Source organism: Cupressus sempervirens, chromosome 10 (genome assembly GCF_028749045.1).
Source record: "Cupressus sempervirens isolate cs-2001-9-10 chromosome 10, ASM2874904v1, whole genome shotgun sequence".
Lineage (NCBI taxonomy): Eukaryota > Viridiplantae > Streptophyta > Pinopsida > Cupressales > Cupressaceae > Cupressus > Cupressus sempervirens.
Genome location: NC_143127.1, coordinates 871,188,385 through 871,204,768, shown reverse-complemented (window position 1 = coordinate 871,204,768; position 16,384 = coordinate 871,188,385). Strand labels below are relative to the sequence as shown.

At 35.7% G+C, this 16,384-nt stretch overlaps 1 protein-coding gene across 1 annotated transcript in view; it reads left to right on the top strand.

Moving 5' to 3' along the window:
• Positions 1 to 8,197, top strand: part of LOC149536784 (GPI transamidase component Gpi16 subunit family protein) — a 73,944-nt gene extending 65,747 nt beyond the window's left edge. The window contains exon 5 of the mRNA XM_089804143.1: positions 7,412 to 8,197. Coding sequence (XP_089660269.1) covers positions 7,412 to 7,575 — 164 coding nt within the window. The 3' untranslated portion in view covers positions 7,576 to 8,197. The remainder of the gene's footprint in view (positions 1 to 7,411) is intronic.
• Positions 8,198 to 16,384: the final 8,187 nt, after the last annotated feature.

The window sequence follows — 16,384 nt, the reverse complement described above, 5'->3', positions numbered from 1 at the left end:
GCCTGGGTTACCAACTCTTCTGATCATGCAGAGTCACACCAACATTTGAAAGGTTGTCTGCAACCTCATTAGACACTCTCAAACATGTGTTAGTTTAAATTCTTCAAATGATTCTGTGAGAGCTCTGCTTTTTCTAGATGTCATGCTTCCATTTCACCTTTTGCTATCCCGTTCTGCGAGTCACCTTCCATGTGCAACTTCCTACCCCAAACTACTCTGCTAATTTCATCGTGAGTATTGCTGCCAAGCTCTCTGCCTCATTGTGTGTCCCTACTGGTAGCTTTTTGACTCCAATCAACTGTATATTCCCTTGCTCATCCCTTATTAGAGAGCCTGCAATAGAAAGGCCTGGGTTACCCTTTGAGACACCATCAAATTTACCTTCATCCATCTCCTTTCCAGAGGAATCAAAACTACGTTCTTATCACTTGAGCAAAGAGGATAAATTCTCACTTGCCCCTGAATGGACCTAAATTTCACCAAGGGCCATTGAGATTGAATCTTGGTGTCATTAGAGGTAAAGGGAATCTTAGTTACATTAATCTGAGATGCTGCATTGCTAATCAATTGCAAAATTGCCCTTTCCAATCTCCTCAAAAATCTGCTTAGATCCTCTTCCTTTTCTTGAAACATTCTTCTATTCCATTCTTTCCAGATTTCCCACAAAACTGTTGAAGGCATCAAATGTAGATTTCTCTTTTGGAACTGACCATGAAATGATCCATTCCTTGATAGATTGTGGAAGTGGGCCTGGCCACCCCAGCCTGTTAAGGACAAATTTCCAACAATTCTGAAAATTTGCAGTTGAGAAGAAGATGATCTAAAGTATCCTTTTCCTTATTGCATAAAAAACACTTAAATGGACCTGCAAAGCCAATATGTTGCAACTTTTCTCCAGTCAATATCCTTCCCCCACCAACCAACCAAGCAAAGGCGCCTTCAAGAGGCAAAATTTGTTCCAGCTTATACGCCTGGCCCATTCCTCCTGTGGAGCTTCATTCTCCAGCAGTGAGTATCCAATCTTGACCGAATAGTCACTGCCCTTTGAACCACACCTCACCATCTCATCACGATCCTCTGTCAAGGCTATAGTACTCTGCTTTAGGATATTCCTAAATCTTCATCATTGAGCCCCAAGACATCTGGATTCTTCCACTTACAAACTTCCCCTTCTTCACTATTCTACAAATCAACAAAATTGTACACCTTTTTGCCCCATCCTCTGTGTGATCTGGATGGTATTCTGAGCCACATTTACCTTCGTGATACTTTCCTGCTCTTCCCACAAATCCTCCCAGAAATCGGCCTTGCTCCCATTTCCGATCTGCCAAGTCAGGTGACCAGTGATGACCCTTCTACAACTAACTATGAAGTTCCACAAGGCTGACCCATGAGGAGGATCTCGCATGGTCAAAATTTCTGTCATTACTGTTGTGATACTTGGGCCATAAAATTTGTACCCACCTCTGATTTGGTTTTTTACACATCTCCCAAATAAGCTTCGCCCTTATGGTTTTGTTCATTTGATTTGAGTCCCTCCACTCTCCTTTGGCTTACAAATTTGATCCCAAGCTAAGAGAGGAACCTTGTCCTGGTCTCTATTCCTGTTCCAAAGAAACTTTCTCATGCGCTGTTCCACCATTCGGATTACTTTCACCGGGATTTTAAGACATGCCATTGAGAAAATCAGCATCGTGGAGATCACCATTTTCAAAATTAAAATTCTGCCAGCAAGGGTCAGCCAATGACTATTCCAGCCTTCCATCCTTCCCGCACATCCTTCAACTAGCTTGTTCCACAAATCAGCTTTCCCAGATCCCGCAAACAAAGGAACCCCAAGAAGTTTACCAGGTGGCTTCCCGATCCGAACCCCAAAAATCCTAGCAATCTTGTTTTGTAAATTCTCTGCTGTATTGAAAGAGAATCTCTGATTATGCCAATCCAAAACCTTCTGTATTTCTCTTAGCTCTTTTAAAGTAGCCTCTCCCATAAAAAATGTGTCATCCACAAATTGGGAGTGAGATGCCAGTTCAACACCATGAGAAACTTCCGCCCTTTTCCATAATCTGTGGTTCTGTTTATTGTAATCATTCTTCGTAAAACTTAAACCACTAAAATGAAAACGAAAGGGGAGATCGGATCACCTTGCCTCAAACTATGAGAAGTATGGAAGAATCCTTGAGGGCTTCCTAACTAGAATTGAAGCTCTGTAATCTGCTGTCATACCTTCGACCCAATTGATCCATCTATTATCAAAAGCAATTTTTTCCAGAACCAATAGAAAGCCCCTGTGAACCCTGCATATGCCTTCAACAATGTTTCTGTTGGGAGTAAACCAGTCTGTTCAGAGGAGATAAGCCTGTTCAAAACCTTCTTGAGCCGATTACAATGTAGTGATGATTTTATACATTTTTCAAAAGACTCCTCTTTCTCCACAATGTTATTGAAATCCATCAATACAAATCCACTTGATCTGGACTCCTCAACAACCCCTAGCAAGTCATCCTTCTAAACATCCCAGAATTTCTGATAAAAGAAGGCTTGAAAACCATCCAGACTGGGAGAGTTAGGTAGCTCTTCGTTTAAAGACAGTTAGCCTTTGTTTTCTATTTAGTTTTGAAAAAACTTTGGAAATGTCCGAATTTTGGTGTGATTTATCATTTGATAGACTCGATTTCTGTTTGCTGATACAATATATCGTATTTTGAGTGAAAACTCGTGTGAATGAAATGAGTAAATGATGGTTGTGAGTTCTAAATTGTGCATTTGAATCAGTGTGAAGAAATCTCTAAGTGGATTTATTTCTCAATGGAATGGTTGTTTACATCTTTGAAATTCCATCATGTATCTGAATGGATCTAATCAGTTTGTCAGTTTATAACTTTATATTAATTGATTTGATTGAAAGTCGAGCAAAGTTTGTGCGCTTTGACTATTAAGATTGTCTGTGTTGAATCTCACATTCATTGCATGTTTGTGTGAATTGAAGTTGCCTATATTACATTCTGGTGAAAGTAGAATTGCAAATTTATTTTATGTTTGAATAATTTATTGAATATTGTACAAAGGGAGCTGTACATCAATTCAGAGGGTAACTGATTTTAGTTAGCTCAACTGTTGGTTGTCAAGTTTGTTCTAAAAGGGGATTACAAAGTCAAGAATGCATAGCATAATTGAGGACAAATTCATTAACCAACAGCGTGAAAACCTCACAATACCTAGACTGCCTTAGTAATATTTTCTCTTTCTATCAAGAAAGAAAGGGAAGTCATAGTCCTCATGCTTATTTCCCAACTTGTTTTCTTGTAATAAGAAAATAATTGGATTTTATTTCTCTAGGATTCTTTGAAGCATTTATCTGTTGGACAGGGAGTTTAGTCATATAATGTTCTACATCAATATTTTCATTTATTAATCTTAGAGCTCTTGAGGCTACCAAGGCATTGCAGTTGGGGTTGGTGCCTTGCAGCCACATCCGTTACTACATTTGTTTATAGACATGCATACCTATTTGGCCATCCTGCCTTATCATTCTTAGCATTTTTGGTAGATAGGTTTTCTGGTAAACTGTGCAACAATAATGTCTAATTCAACACACTCATGAGTTAGGTCACAAGTCCTCATTGCTCCCTTACTGTAATCAAGCTTCTAATGTGATAAACCTTCATGACACATGATATTTTCACAATTTTATCACATAAGGGTGAAATTATGTATGCGGGCATTTTTTATTTGTATTTTTTTGGGTGGGGGGCAACACTTGGGTCCTCCTAGGTTTCCTTGGGTTTGGCCTAGGTATACCCAGGGTCTCTCTATCACACCTCAAGTTCTCTGTGGTCCTTCATAGGAAGACCCATAGGGACTCAGACTGCTTGGGAAGGACCTTGGGAGAACCTAATAAGAAACTGTTAAAGGATTCCTCTAATGGGCCGCAGTGAATCATCTATATGTTTTGACTTCTTTGATGTTAATCTGCAACACACCTCAAAACTTGGGTCCTTGTCATGCCCCTGGCTGATGGCAATACCTTACAAGATGAATCACAGCCCTAAATAACAATTTAATTTGGGCATTGGCAATTAAGGTCAACTAATATTAGAAAAAAAAAAATTAATAGTTACTGGAAGAGGGCCAACTAAGCCCAGGAAAATAAATAATTATTGGTGGGTTATTCTATGAGGCTGACCCAGCAAGGAAGAAAAATCAAATATCAGTAGTTCTAAGTGATTGACTAGGTAAGGGGAATAAGAAATGTAAAAAAATGATGATACCTTTAAGGCCAACTGAGTATTGTTAAAGGTAGTGCTCAACCTTAAAAAGTTGTAACCCTTGCCAAGGGAAAGGGATGTTATTGAAAAGGTATGTCTCTCTCTACATAAGAAATATAAAAGGAAGGACACGTCATTTGAATAAGCATCCACAAAGGATAAAAAATTGGAGCAATCATATAAGAGATTTTGAGATCTGAATTCAATCCAGAAAAAGCAGCAATTTATATTTTCACAAGTAATCGGTATGCAACAGGGGTAAGTCTAATTTTTTATTATGGTATCTCCTCTGAAGTCTTTAATTTATTTATAATTGAATTACACTGCCATTCCATCCAGGATTTAAGAGTGCTAATTATTTGTTGGATTTTGATAAAGCAATCATATTAGAAATTGGGAAGGAAATGCAATAGGTAAATACAAGAGTATGGGTTCCCAATTAAGTAGACACCCATCGAGTTGGTTGTTTGTGGGCCAAGGGGTCGGATTGACTTGGTTGGTTGTTCAACACTTTTGGGCATGCTTGTGGAGGATCCTATAGTACTTTCTCCTCAAGTTTCTAATATGCTCAAAGCCATAGTGTGCAGGTTTACAGTAGGAAACTTCATTATCATTTGTTTGATGTTAATTGGCTATATTTTTCTAAATTCAATAACTATTGTGTAATCTAGTGAAAACGTACTCTTGCAAATAAATTGTATTTTTGGATTTTAATGCAAGTAGGCTTTTGCTATTACACTGTGCATAGCTTTTCAGATTGATGGTTCAGATCACACTCAGTGATTCATCATCTGTAAACAAATAAATCATTTTTTCCCTGATGATGGATCACTGAGTGTGATCCGAACCATCGATCGGAAATGCTATGCACAGTTTATTTCCAAAAGCATACTTGCATTACAATCTATGGACTGTGGAAAGATAACCGTTATTTTTGGATTTGTTATTTTTTGGGCAAAACTAGATATATACCAAAAGGAGACATTACATTTCTTGTACCATTTTGGAGCCTCATTAAGTCTCTCCATTTCTTGACAACATGGCAGTTGAACAACATGGAAAGACAACCCATTTTACTAGATGCATCTTTCCATGTGCTGGAAAACAATTTCTTGTGTATCATTTTGAAATGACTTTTTTAGTGGCACTTTCATCCTCTTACGTAGATTTTGCATTGTTTGGTATGATTTGAACAATGTTTTTAGGCCCCACTTCTTCACTGATCTATTTGTGGATACTAATGATAATTTTCACATCCTTCACCCATCACCAGCTGTCACTATCAACCACTTTCAGAAATGTTTCTCCTTTTAAGGACCCCACAATCACATTTATTGAAGGCTGATTTTTGTCATCCTTCCATCAATTAGAAATAAGGAAACCCCTATTTCAGTCCAGGAATCCTGAATGGTGATCGAACAACATTGAAAGACAACCCATTTGTGAAATGCATCTTGCATTTCATTGGACAATTTTTTTGGGATTCATTTTGAAATGAATTTTCTAGTAGCCCTTTCATTCTCAAGTGTATTGGACTCATGGGTGCCCAAATATGGGCTGTTTGCTATCACAACTAAATGAAATTTTTAGGATATGGTGCAGGACCTAGGTAGCAGTGGAGTTTCATGACTAGGTTTTTTCGTTGGTGAAGAATGACTTGATCTATGGGAAACCATTGCATTTGCTTGGTCTTGCTCTTGGATAGATTCTAGCACTCAAAATGTTGGAACAAGTGAATCCTTCTTGCACGGGCAAGATTTGATATCCATGCCAGGAATACCATACACATGGCCTTCCATCCATTCATATGAGCTTATGTATCTTGCAGCTCATCCATTGCAAATCCAAATATACGTTCCACAACCTGCACCCTTTGATAGGACCATGGATGTAGATTTGTTTACCATTGTACCCTTCCGTTTCAGAATTGCTTGAGTATGTCAGCTGATGTAGCCAGGTGATTCTGGGACAGAAAACATCATCTTTCAAAAGGACACCCGATTCTAATTCCGATTCCAAAATATTTTAATTTTAATTCGAGGCACTTTCAAGGCGATTTAGTAAAAAGTGCACAAGTTTTTGCATTTTTTATTCCAATAAATGGTCAGGAATCAGGATATATAATTTTGTGTTACTATCTCTTATTGTTATTTTCTTGATTCTCTTCCTTGAATTTGACAATGTCAGTTCTCAGCTTGTTTATCTTCTTTTTGCCACTTCATCGTTTCAATGCTATAGATTAAAGATTTGATCATGATAGTTTTCGGCTTGTTTATCTGCATGCTATATTGATTTGCAAACTCCTTTGCTTTTTGGTGCCATTTTTTAATGAACATGCCTGTTCAATTACATTTTATGATGTATAAAATCTAGAAAGTAGTTTTGAAATGTTGCTTCTCAGTTCATTATGTAAGATTTCCCAGTCCATTAGGGTATTTGTTATGAAAAAGGCATTTGAGAAGCCTATATATATGAATAGTCCAAGTTCAGTTTGGATCTGACTGGGAATAATTTGTTTCTAGTCGGTTGAAAGCCTATTTCCTTCAGCTTATCTGCATCGGTTGATTCCAACCTCCTTATAGCATGTGCCAATCAACTAATCCTTCAAAAAAAATGGTTTTTTGAATAGGGTCTGCATAAGTTTTTTTCCAGTCTGCCGCAAATATTTTGCTAGTCTGTGCAATAGTGTCATCTTTTTTGAAATGTTTCAACATAAAGAAAAAGGATAATTGAAGCAAAGCATTGTGTAAACAATAAATAGGTTGATGATTAATGCTCTGGTCATGGTGTTTGAAATAGATCTTAAAGGAGGCAAGCAAATTATTAAATTTGGTGATCTTTTGGATTGTATCTATGTTAGATAGAGAGGAAATTCAATGGAATGAGAGCTGTTTGAATAGGATTATAAGCAATGATATGATTGGGTTGTGTAAATGGAAACTATTAATAATGGTGGGTAAATTCTGACAAATTTGTTCTATTAGTCTATGTGAGTTCATAGATTTGGGGCTTAATTTGATATGTGGAAAAAGATGAAGCCCGTCCATTGAGTTCATTGATTTGGTGCTTAGTTTGACTTGAAAAATGATGAACACCATCCATTATTTATGATTTTCACAGTTGTCAATTTTCTTTGACTGCAGAAGCAGCAGCAAAGGGAGGACGTTTAAAGCAATTTGTGTCTAAACTTTCCTCCAGGTTTAAGGGAATGCCACAAGACTCATCTTCATCAGGCTTAAAGCTCCATAGAGTTTTGTTGGTGGTTTTGGTTGCAGTTTCATTGCATTTTTATTTAAGTTCCTCATAAATCATTGCTCTAGTTGTTGATCCTAGATTCCACAAAGAAGTAGCAAGAATAGAAAAAACAGCACTTGTTTTCCCGATGGTTGATGGGACCATTTGTCTAAATTTCAGCAATTTTTCTATTGGTTTTATGTGGTTGTATTAAATTTGGTCTATATATGGTGCATGGGAATTCCACGCAATGTTGGAAATATCTTCTTTTGGGAAGAAAAATGTGGGTCTCTAGAGTCGGCCATGTACAATATCTTCTGTATGCAGTTTAATTTCATTTATCTTTTTCAGGTTGGCAGATAGAGACAAGAGGACCATAAATATAACGACATCCATACTATGTACTTTAAGAGAATGACAAAGAAGTTGACTCTTAATTATGACCTTTAACAAGAGTTGCATTGAAAATATTTGTGCTCTGTTGAATTACATATGGAAAAGAATTCATCCATCAACACTTAAAAGGATGAACAAGAAATCAATCCACACAAAGTAGGAGGGATGGTGATTCAATATGTGAACATAGCTAAGCACCAAGAAATGGCAAGAAGACGAGAGAAAATCTGCCTTTCAATCCCATATCTATTGTCAAGGACATTCTGTTGAAATGAAGAAATACTGTTTAATGAAGCTCATATTATTGTATTTGTTTTATTTGAGCCACCATATTTGAGCATTTCGTTAGTCATAATATTGTTTAAATACTGATGCAAAAATTGAGTCTGTAACTATATATAAAATTTGGCCTCAGCATTGGTTACTGATACTGTGAGGACTAGTATTCCCCAGCACTGTACCTATACGTTACATCTAACATCTGTGCGCTAATAACGGGATAAACCAAGCATGAGACTCTTACAAACAAGGAAACTCTTTGATGCAACACTTTCAAAGTTGCCCCTACGCTGCCTGGGAATTATTGTTTGTGTTTTATTTGAGCCACCAGATTTGAGCATTTCATTAGTTATACTATTGTTTCAATACTAAAGCACAAATTGAGTCTGTAACTGTATGTGAAATTTGGCCTATCAGCATTGGTTACTGATATTGTGTGAGGACTAGTATTCCCCAGCAATATACCTACACACGAGTAATGACATCTAACATCTGTGAACTAATGATGAGATAAACCAAGCATGAGACTCCTGTGAACAAGGAAACTCTTTGACACGACACTTTCAAAGCTGCCCCTACACTGCTTGGGTCAGCTTCAAGTTCAAGTGTGCTGACAAAGACTTTAAATATGGAAGGAGCTATCATCAGAAACAAAAAGAAAATCACTAGTAAACCCAGATTCTGAGGCTGCTACTGCTCAGGACTATTTGTGTTCAGTATAAAAGAACGATCTCTCCCTCTTCATATTTCATCCAGGGTTTGATGTTCATGTCTCACATCTTTGTACCAAATGGGATGTGAGGGTTTCATAGGCTATTTCAGTCTGTCTTGTATCAATGACATTTATTTTAGGTCCTTTCTTTCAGTTTTAATAGTTTTATGTAGCTTTAATCCTTTTATTTAATATGTGTGGATTTGTGTAGCTTTTGAAAGAAAGACGGTAACATAAGTTTATGCATGATTTTTACTACAGGGAAGCAAATCTTTAGCTTTGGTCGGTGGTTTTTGTAACTTTTGCAATTTTTATATTAATTTATAGTACTTCATTTATGGAGAAAAGAAAACTGCTTACAATAAAAGATCTTAATGTTTAGTGGTGAAATGGAAGCGCTCAATAGGATAGGGCCTCTGCTTCACACTAACACTCAATACAAGGGGGGCTTCCAAACATAACTATCAATATAACCCAAGTTAGATTAACAAAACATTGAAACAAAGGGATGCCAATGCTCTACCCAAATTATTTCAAATAAGTACGTTATTTCAATTTTTGTTTTGTATCATTAACACTTATTTTAGGCTCTTTCTTTTAGTTTCAACAATTTTATATAGCTTTGATCCTTTGATTTCAGATGGATTTGTGTAGCTTTTGAAAGGAAGGCTTTAACATAAGTTTATGCATGATTTTTACAGTAGGGAAGCAGTCTTTAGCTTAAGTGGGTGGTTTTTGTAACTTTTGTGACCTTTATATTAATTTATAGTACATTTATGAAGGATTTTTTTTTTCTTACAATAAAAGATCTTAATGTCTAGTGGTGAAATGGAAGTGCTCAATAGGGTAGGGTCTCCATTTCATAGTAGCATTGAATGTGTGTGTGTGTGTGTGTGAGTGTGTCTCTGTGTGTGTGTGTGAGAGAGAGAGAGAGAGAGAGAGAGAGACATAACCTTCAGTATAACACAAGTTAGATTAGCAAAACATAGAGAGATAAAGGGATGCAAATGCTAAATCCAAATTATATCAAAGAAATACATAAACAAGTCCTCTTTTATGCAATGTTGATTTGATTAAAGATCTGTAAATATAAATGTGAAATTGAAATAATTGATCAAATGACAAATGTAAGATAAATCTAAGAGATTAGTAGATGCAATCAACTCAATTAAGATATGAAAATAAGGCTAAGACTAAAAAGTGAAATGAACGATAAAGTACTCACCTCAAAATGTGCAAGGGAATACACCTTTTCGTTCTAAAAGTCATGGAATTGAGCTTGTGACAACTTCTGATTGCGAATTTGTGGTCACAACAGAAAATCCCAAAAATGTTATTTTTCTAAAGCCTCTAGGAAGACATTGAATTATTGGTAAAGTGTTTAGACATTTTATGGGAAGATGGACATGTATATGGGACCCAACTTCTTCAAAAGTGTTTCAGCGAGTAATTTTCACATCCGTGGTTGCAATTAGGTTATCTTGCTCCTACATGGGGAAAAAATATTTTTATTTTGGTTTAATGAGGGTTTGACTTGGTCAAGCCCTAGATTGAGAATTCAACTTTGAAATTGAGATGAAAAAATATTGATGAAGGAAATGCTGCCATGTAGTATAATTGAATAAATAAAATGAAAGATACAATTGCCTTTGTAGATGCAATTGAATTTGATACGTGATCAAGTATGCAAATGTAATGCCCTTGATTCAAAGAAATAAAAAAGAAATCAAAGAAGTCAAAACCTCATGAATATGAATGTGTGAGACATGTCATGATGAAAGATGGAAGAACTTAAATGATTTGGAATGATCGATCTTCTTAGAAGACTAACTCCCCTACCACCTTGAAGGAAGAAGCTTGATGCAAGAAGGAAATGCTTGAACTTGATGAATGCTTTTATGAACGTATATGCTTGCTTTTGGTTGGTTGTAGAATGATGATGTAGCTTGATGGATGTAAATGAATAGCTCCATGCCTCCTAATATACTAGTTTTTTGGGATAAAAAACAAAGCAAGCTGACCAAGGAGCAAGCATAAACAATTTAGAAACCTAAGACACATTGGGCCCTGCAATTAAAAATCTTTGGGAAGGAGGTCAACATGGGTCAACCTATTCCCGAGGAAGCCAAAAAACAGAGGTCCACAAGGGCTTGGATTTGTGTAGAAAGAATCAATAAAAAATGAAATCATTGGGAGATAAGATAAAAAAAGGTGATAAAATAGTGCCTAGATGACCATGCTAAAAGATGACATAGAAATGTGAGAAAGATTGGGAAAAAGAAAGAGACTAAAATCACATTAAGGGCTAAAAAGTCTCAAAATGAAGTGCTTCCATTTTAAAACGGTACATTTAGCCCCCACTTTAGCATGAATATGAGACAATTCACACTCTTGGTAAAGGAGGAGAAAAAGAAAATGTTACAACGAGATAGACCCTTGGCAAGTTCAAGGATATAACCCCCCAAAACCTAAGATCCTAACTCCATTCCAATGCATAAGAGCACATAAACAAATAAAAATAAAACAAATGAAAATAAAGTAAGACAAAAATCAAAAGACACAAAAAGGGGCTACTACTAAAACCCAAATCAACTAGTGAAAGAGACCTTAACTAAGGAAATGTTTCACCCACTGATATCATATTTGGAAGGTTATTACGAAGCATGAGAGGTCACATAGGAAAGGCAAGAGGATCACATAGGATTACATTCCTCATAATTCTATCCCACTAGAGAGCGAGAGCGAGAGAGAGAGAGAGAGAGAGAGAGAGAGAGAGAGAGAGAGAGAGAGAGAGAGAATCTTGCCTAGTAAGGTTTGTGTGCCTTACTATGAATCACAAAAACAAAAAACAAAAAAGAAGGATCAAATGGTTCAACAAGTTTGTGTGCTTGGTAATCAATCGTGTGCGCTTGTTGATGAATTTTGCATGTATGTGTATGTGTGTCCACTCGTGGATAAATTCTTTGGTGTCACCACAAAGTGTAAATGTCTATGCTCTTTATGGATGGACATGGGTATATTATTCATAAGAAAATGTTTATGCAAACGTCTCCCTAGAATGGAGAAGTATCATTGATACTCGTAAGGGAGTGGCATATAAAAGTAAAATACAAATGTGTTTCCCTGGGATGGAGAGGTGTCACTAATACTCGTTACGGAGTCGCATGTTACAATGTAAAAAAAAGTGAATAAAATGTAAACTATAATACAAAGAGGGCACACATATCTCCCTGTCCTTATGATGACCGTGTATCCATAGACATCATATGAAAGAGAATCAAAGATAACTACTTCTAGCAACAATGAGATATCCTTTTAAGGATAATTTATGCTATGAACTTAGCAAAGAATGTTGACTCTAGTAAGTTAAGAAAATAGAAAAATTATGAAAGGATATGTCACTTATGGGAAGGGACCGTTGAAAAGAAGAGATCTCGTTAGCAAGACATCTACCTTCAAGAGGGGTGTCATGAACGAAGATAACTTCAAGACAAAAGATGGGACAAAGAACAAGAATGCAATTATTTAGTCCCTTGTGTCCAAGTTGAATAGGGATAATTGGATGAAGGATGACATAACTTTGAACCATAAAGTAAGGCAAAATGGTTATGATGAACATAGTTTTGTAAATAGAGAAGAGGTGATGCTCAAAGAGATGTAGTTCTTGTGTATATAGGAGAGAGTCACGATCAAGACACAATTTCTTATAGGAAAAAAGTGTCATATGATAAAAAAATACCATTGCACTAGAAAAAATAATCCTTAGACAAAGATGGATAAATAATGTACAAACAACATTGCGTCCGAAGCATAAGACAAGAAATATAAGTCTATGATGGATTATATATAACAAAACCTTGTGAAGATATAAAGATAAACTGTAACAAACAACCATAGTCTAGCCATGCACAAAACAAAGCATCCCATACCACTAGTAAATTTAGGCCTAATTTGCGACGCGAAAAGGTCTCAATTTCAACAAGAGTAGGTCGCTAAAGTGACCAAAGTCATCGTTGCACAAATTTGGTCGATTTTTTGCCACATTCATTTCGCGTCAAAATTTTGACTACATAAACGTGGATTTACCGACACAAAATTTCGTCGATTTCTCTAGTCAACCTAAACTGTTATTTTCTCAATTCCGACGTAAACTTGCCCAATTTTTCGTTGGAATTCCGACCACAAACCCTTAGCTTTTGACACCGGTGCTATACTCGCGACGTAAAAGGTGCCAGTTTGGTGTCTCAATTGCGACGAATATTGGTCACAATTGAGACATGCTGTCCCATTTTTTTTGAAAGCTTTGCTCTCATAGGAGTGTTCAAAACTACACAAAACTTGATTATAAAGCGTAATTGCTTGATGCATGAGAGTCAAGGTATCATGCACATTTCTACCTCCATCCCATTATTTCGTTCGTCAAATGATTTATTTGACGACAAAACAATGGGAAGGAGGAAAAAATGTGCACGATATCCTGTTTCCATCGAGCAATTATGCTTTACAACTCAAATTTTGTGGAGTTTAGAAGGCTCCTATGAGAGCAAAGGCTTTGCAATAATTGGCATAGCGTGTCTAAATTTTGGTTCCTGTAGGGAAGAATAAAATTAGGAAATAATTATTTATCAGGAATGAAAGCCAATAATTTCATCTATTTTTCAAACAGATAAACGTGAAAAAAAAACTTATAGTCCCAATCACATCATCATAAGAGCGCATATATAACTATAACTATAATTGTCTAAAACCAACATAATTTACAAATATCCACAATTCAAATATTATCCCTTGATGTTTTCTTTAATAATGCTCCAATGCCTTAGGGCATTTAGTTAGAAACTTCAAAATTAATGCTATCAAGTTAGATGTCGTTTCATAGCCACCAAGGATAAGGTCCATAATAAGATTCAATATCTCTTCATCCATAATGTATATTAATGCTATCAAGTTAGTTGTTATATTAATAAGATTCAATATCTCTTCATCAATATACCTCTGGTTCTCGATGGAGACGTGCTCCAATCAATAGGAAACATCATCATGAAGCAGGAGGTGAGGTTGAAGGATTTTATGGAGGCATTCAGAAGTTAATTACAGAGGAAGAGATTTTAGCCTGGAAGAAGTTGTGGCCAAAAGAATTGCTAGAATGATTGATTGTTACATTAGAATTATCTTCATTTAACATTAAAGCTGCATGCATATTGGAATGGCTGACATCATCGTTAAGTGCATTTGATGATAGCACATTTGTTTAGGATATACATAGAGAATGTCAAGAGTGTTGTTGACAACTTTTGTATTTCTTTTGGCTTTAACATTGATGACTGTGTTCCAACTATTTTGGGCTAATATTTGCTTCACAAATGGCCGATGCATATGAATCTTGTGCCAATAGAATGACTTTTGTTGAAGTTAACCATAATGTATACATATATTTGTAATCATTATAGTTAGGATGACAACTGTTGCAGTTCACTTGCCCATTGAAGAGTTGATTTTTTTATGACGGCACAATAAAATGTTCTGAACCATAGATTGCTTATCCTAAAAATCTTTCATCATCCTCTGAAACTGATCAATAATAATGCAATATATTGTAGTATTAACTATTTAAATTATTCCTGCAAATGAGGAACTTAATATAATTTGATTGAGCAACCTTACATTTTGTACGTCGCCATTTTGTATTATACCTCAAACAAAAAAATGATGGTGCCATGTGATCAAGATAGCAAAAATCTCTATGGAATGTACAAACCTTGGCACTAGATTTCTTCTCCATCTACGAGGCATTCAATGCTGGAGACAGAACCTTGTATCTACTCCACAAATAATGTGCTTACTAAAGTTGCTGCGGTAGAAAGTTCTCATAGGTTAGTTCTAATCAGGTCTGGTGAATAATATGTGAAAACATCAATACAACCAAGGCACTAATTTTGCCCCATTTTCCTCATGTATGAGAGCCTTGAAGAGAAGCTCAGATAAAAAGAAATTAGTCGTATGGATTAACTTAACAGTAGCAAAACTGAAGAGAAAAATTGTTGGCGGTGAACTACTTAAGCTACAAATACAAGAAAAAGACTGGTCACAATGTATGGGCTATCCTAAGTGGCAGAAATGGTCATAGTACAGTGAAGTTCATAGTTTCAATTAATCTAATTTGTAATTAAAAAGAAATTTCACTGTATGGAAATATGAGGGCTTCTTTTACAAACTTTTTTTCATTTATAAGAATTTTAAGAAACTTTTTTTGTCAAATTTTAATCCAAAAGGATTGCATTGAGCTAATGTTTGAAACTCTACCAAGAGGAAATTGAACTAAGGCATCCAAATCTTAACACACTATATTATAACAATTTCATAGTTAAGAGTTGTGCTTGTAGACAACATCCAAATCTTATCTGGTGGGTGCCTCTCATATTAAATTTTAAAATTTTTTTTTTTAGTTCAACATGGAATGACCTTTCATGTTGGTTGGTCTACTAACCCTAACTCATCTCATCTAGGTCATATCAGATCTTGATAAAGGCTAGTTTGCAACAATTTAACTTCTGATAGCTAGTTCGTAAAAGTAGTTAAAATAACTTGTTAGTAATACAATTATCTTCATAAGGAGGTCTAATTTGCATTCTCAGTACAACACTCACCCAAATATGCTTTCAAAAGGCATTTAAACAATAATTAGATCTTGACAAAATTAGATATGAAAGTGGAAATGATAATCAGGTCATGTACCTCTTCTTCATCTCGTTTGCGCTTGTTTTCCTTAACCTTTTCGTGAAGATTTGCAATGTACTTATCAAATATCTCTCGATAGAAGCTTTCATCACTAATTGCCCCGAATATTCATATCCAATATATTTATAGCTACTACTAGTGTAAGGTACATGATAACTACCTTTAATTACTCACAATAAGATTAATTCTTGATAGTGGCTCTTTTACCTGTATGCTTCCGCATCTTTGAGAAAAGTTATGCAATCCTCCCATTCTGAGGAAGCAACAATTTCCTAAAATGGAAAAACAATAAATAACTAATTTATCGTTACGTAGATAGAAATTCATTTATGATAATAGAAATTCATTCATATTCAGGATTTTTAATGTACAAAACTCTATGAAATTTTACTCTAGGTGTAAAAGTAGTAGAGGAAAAAGGGACTGCATTAGAAGGATTTTTTCCAAAATGAATAATGTAAACCTTTAGAGAATAAAGCAAAGCCGTGAAATCATCTGCTAGCCTTTCCCTCCTTTTTGCTTCTTTCTCTTCCTTTTCGTTTACTTGTTCAATCACTTCTTCAAACACAAGCTGCAAGCAATACACAAGATGTCAGTAAGACCTAACAAAATCATATATCCCAAAACAACTTGCATTACTTTCAACATTTGCAATTGTTTCAGTTTAACCTAATAAAAATCCATTATCCACTAATGAGAACAGACTAATACATTTGTGATAGCGATTCACTTCCAGCAACTACTTACCAGTGCAAAT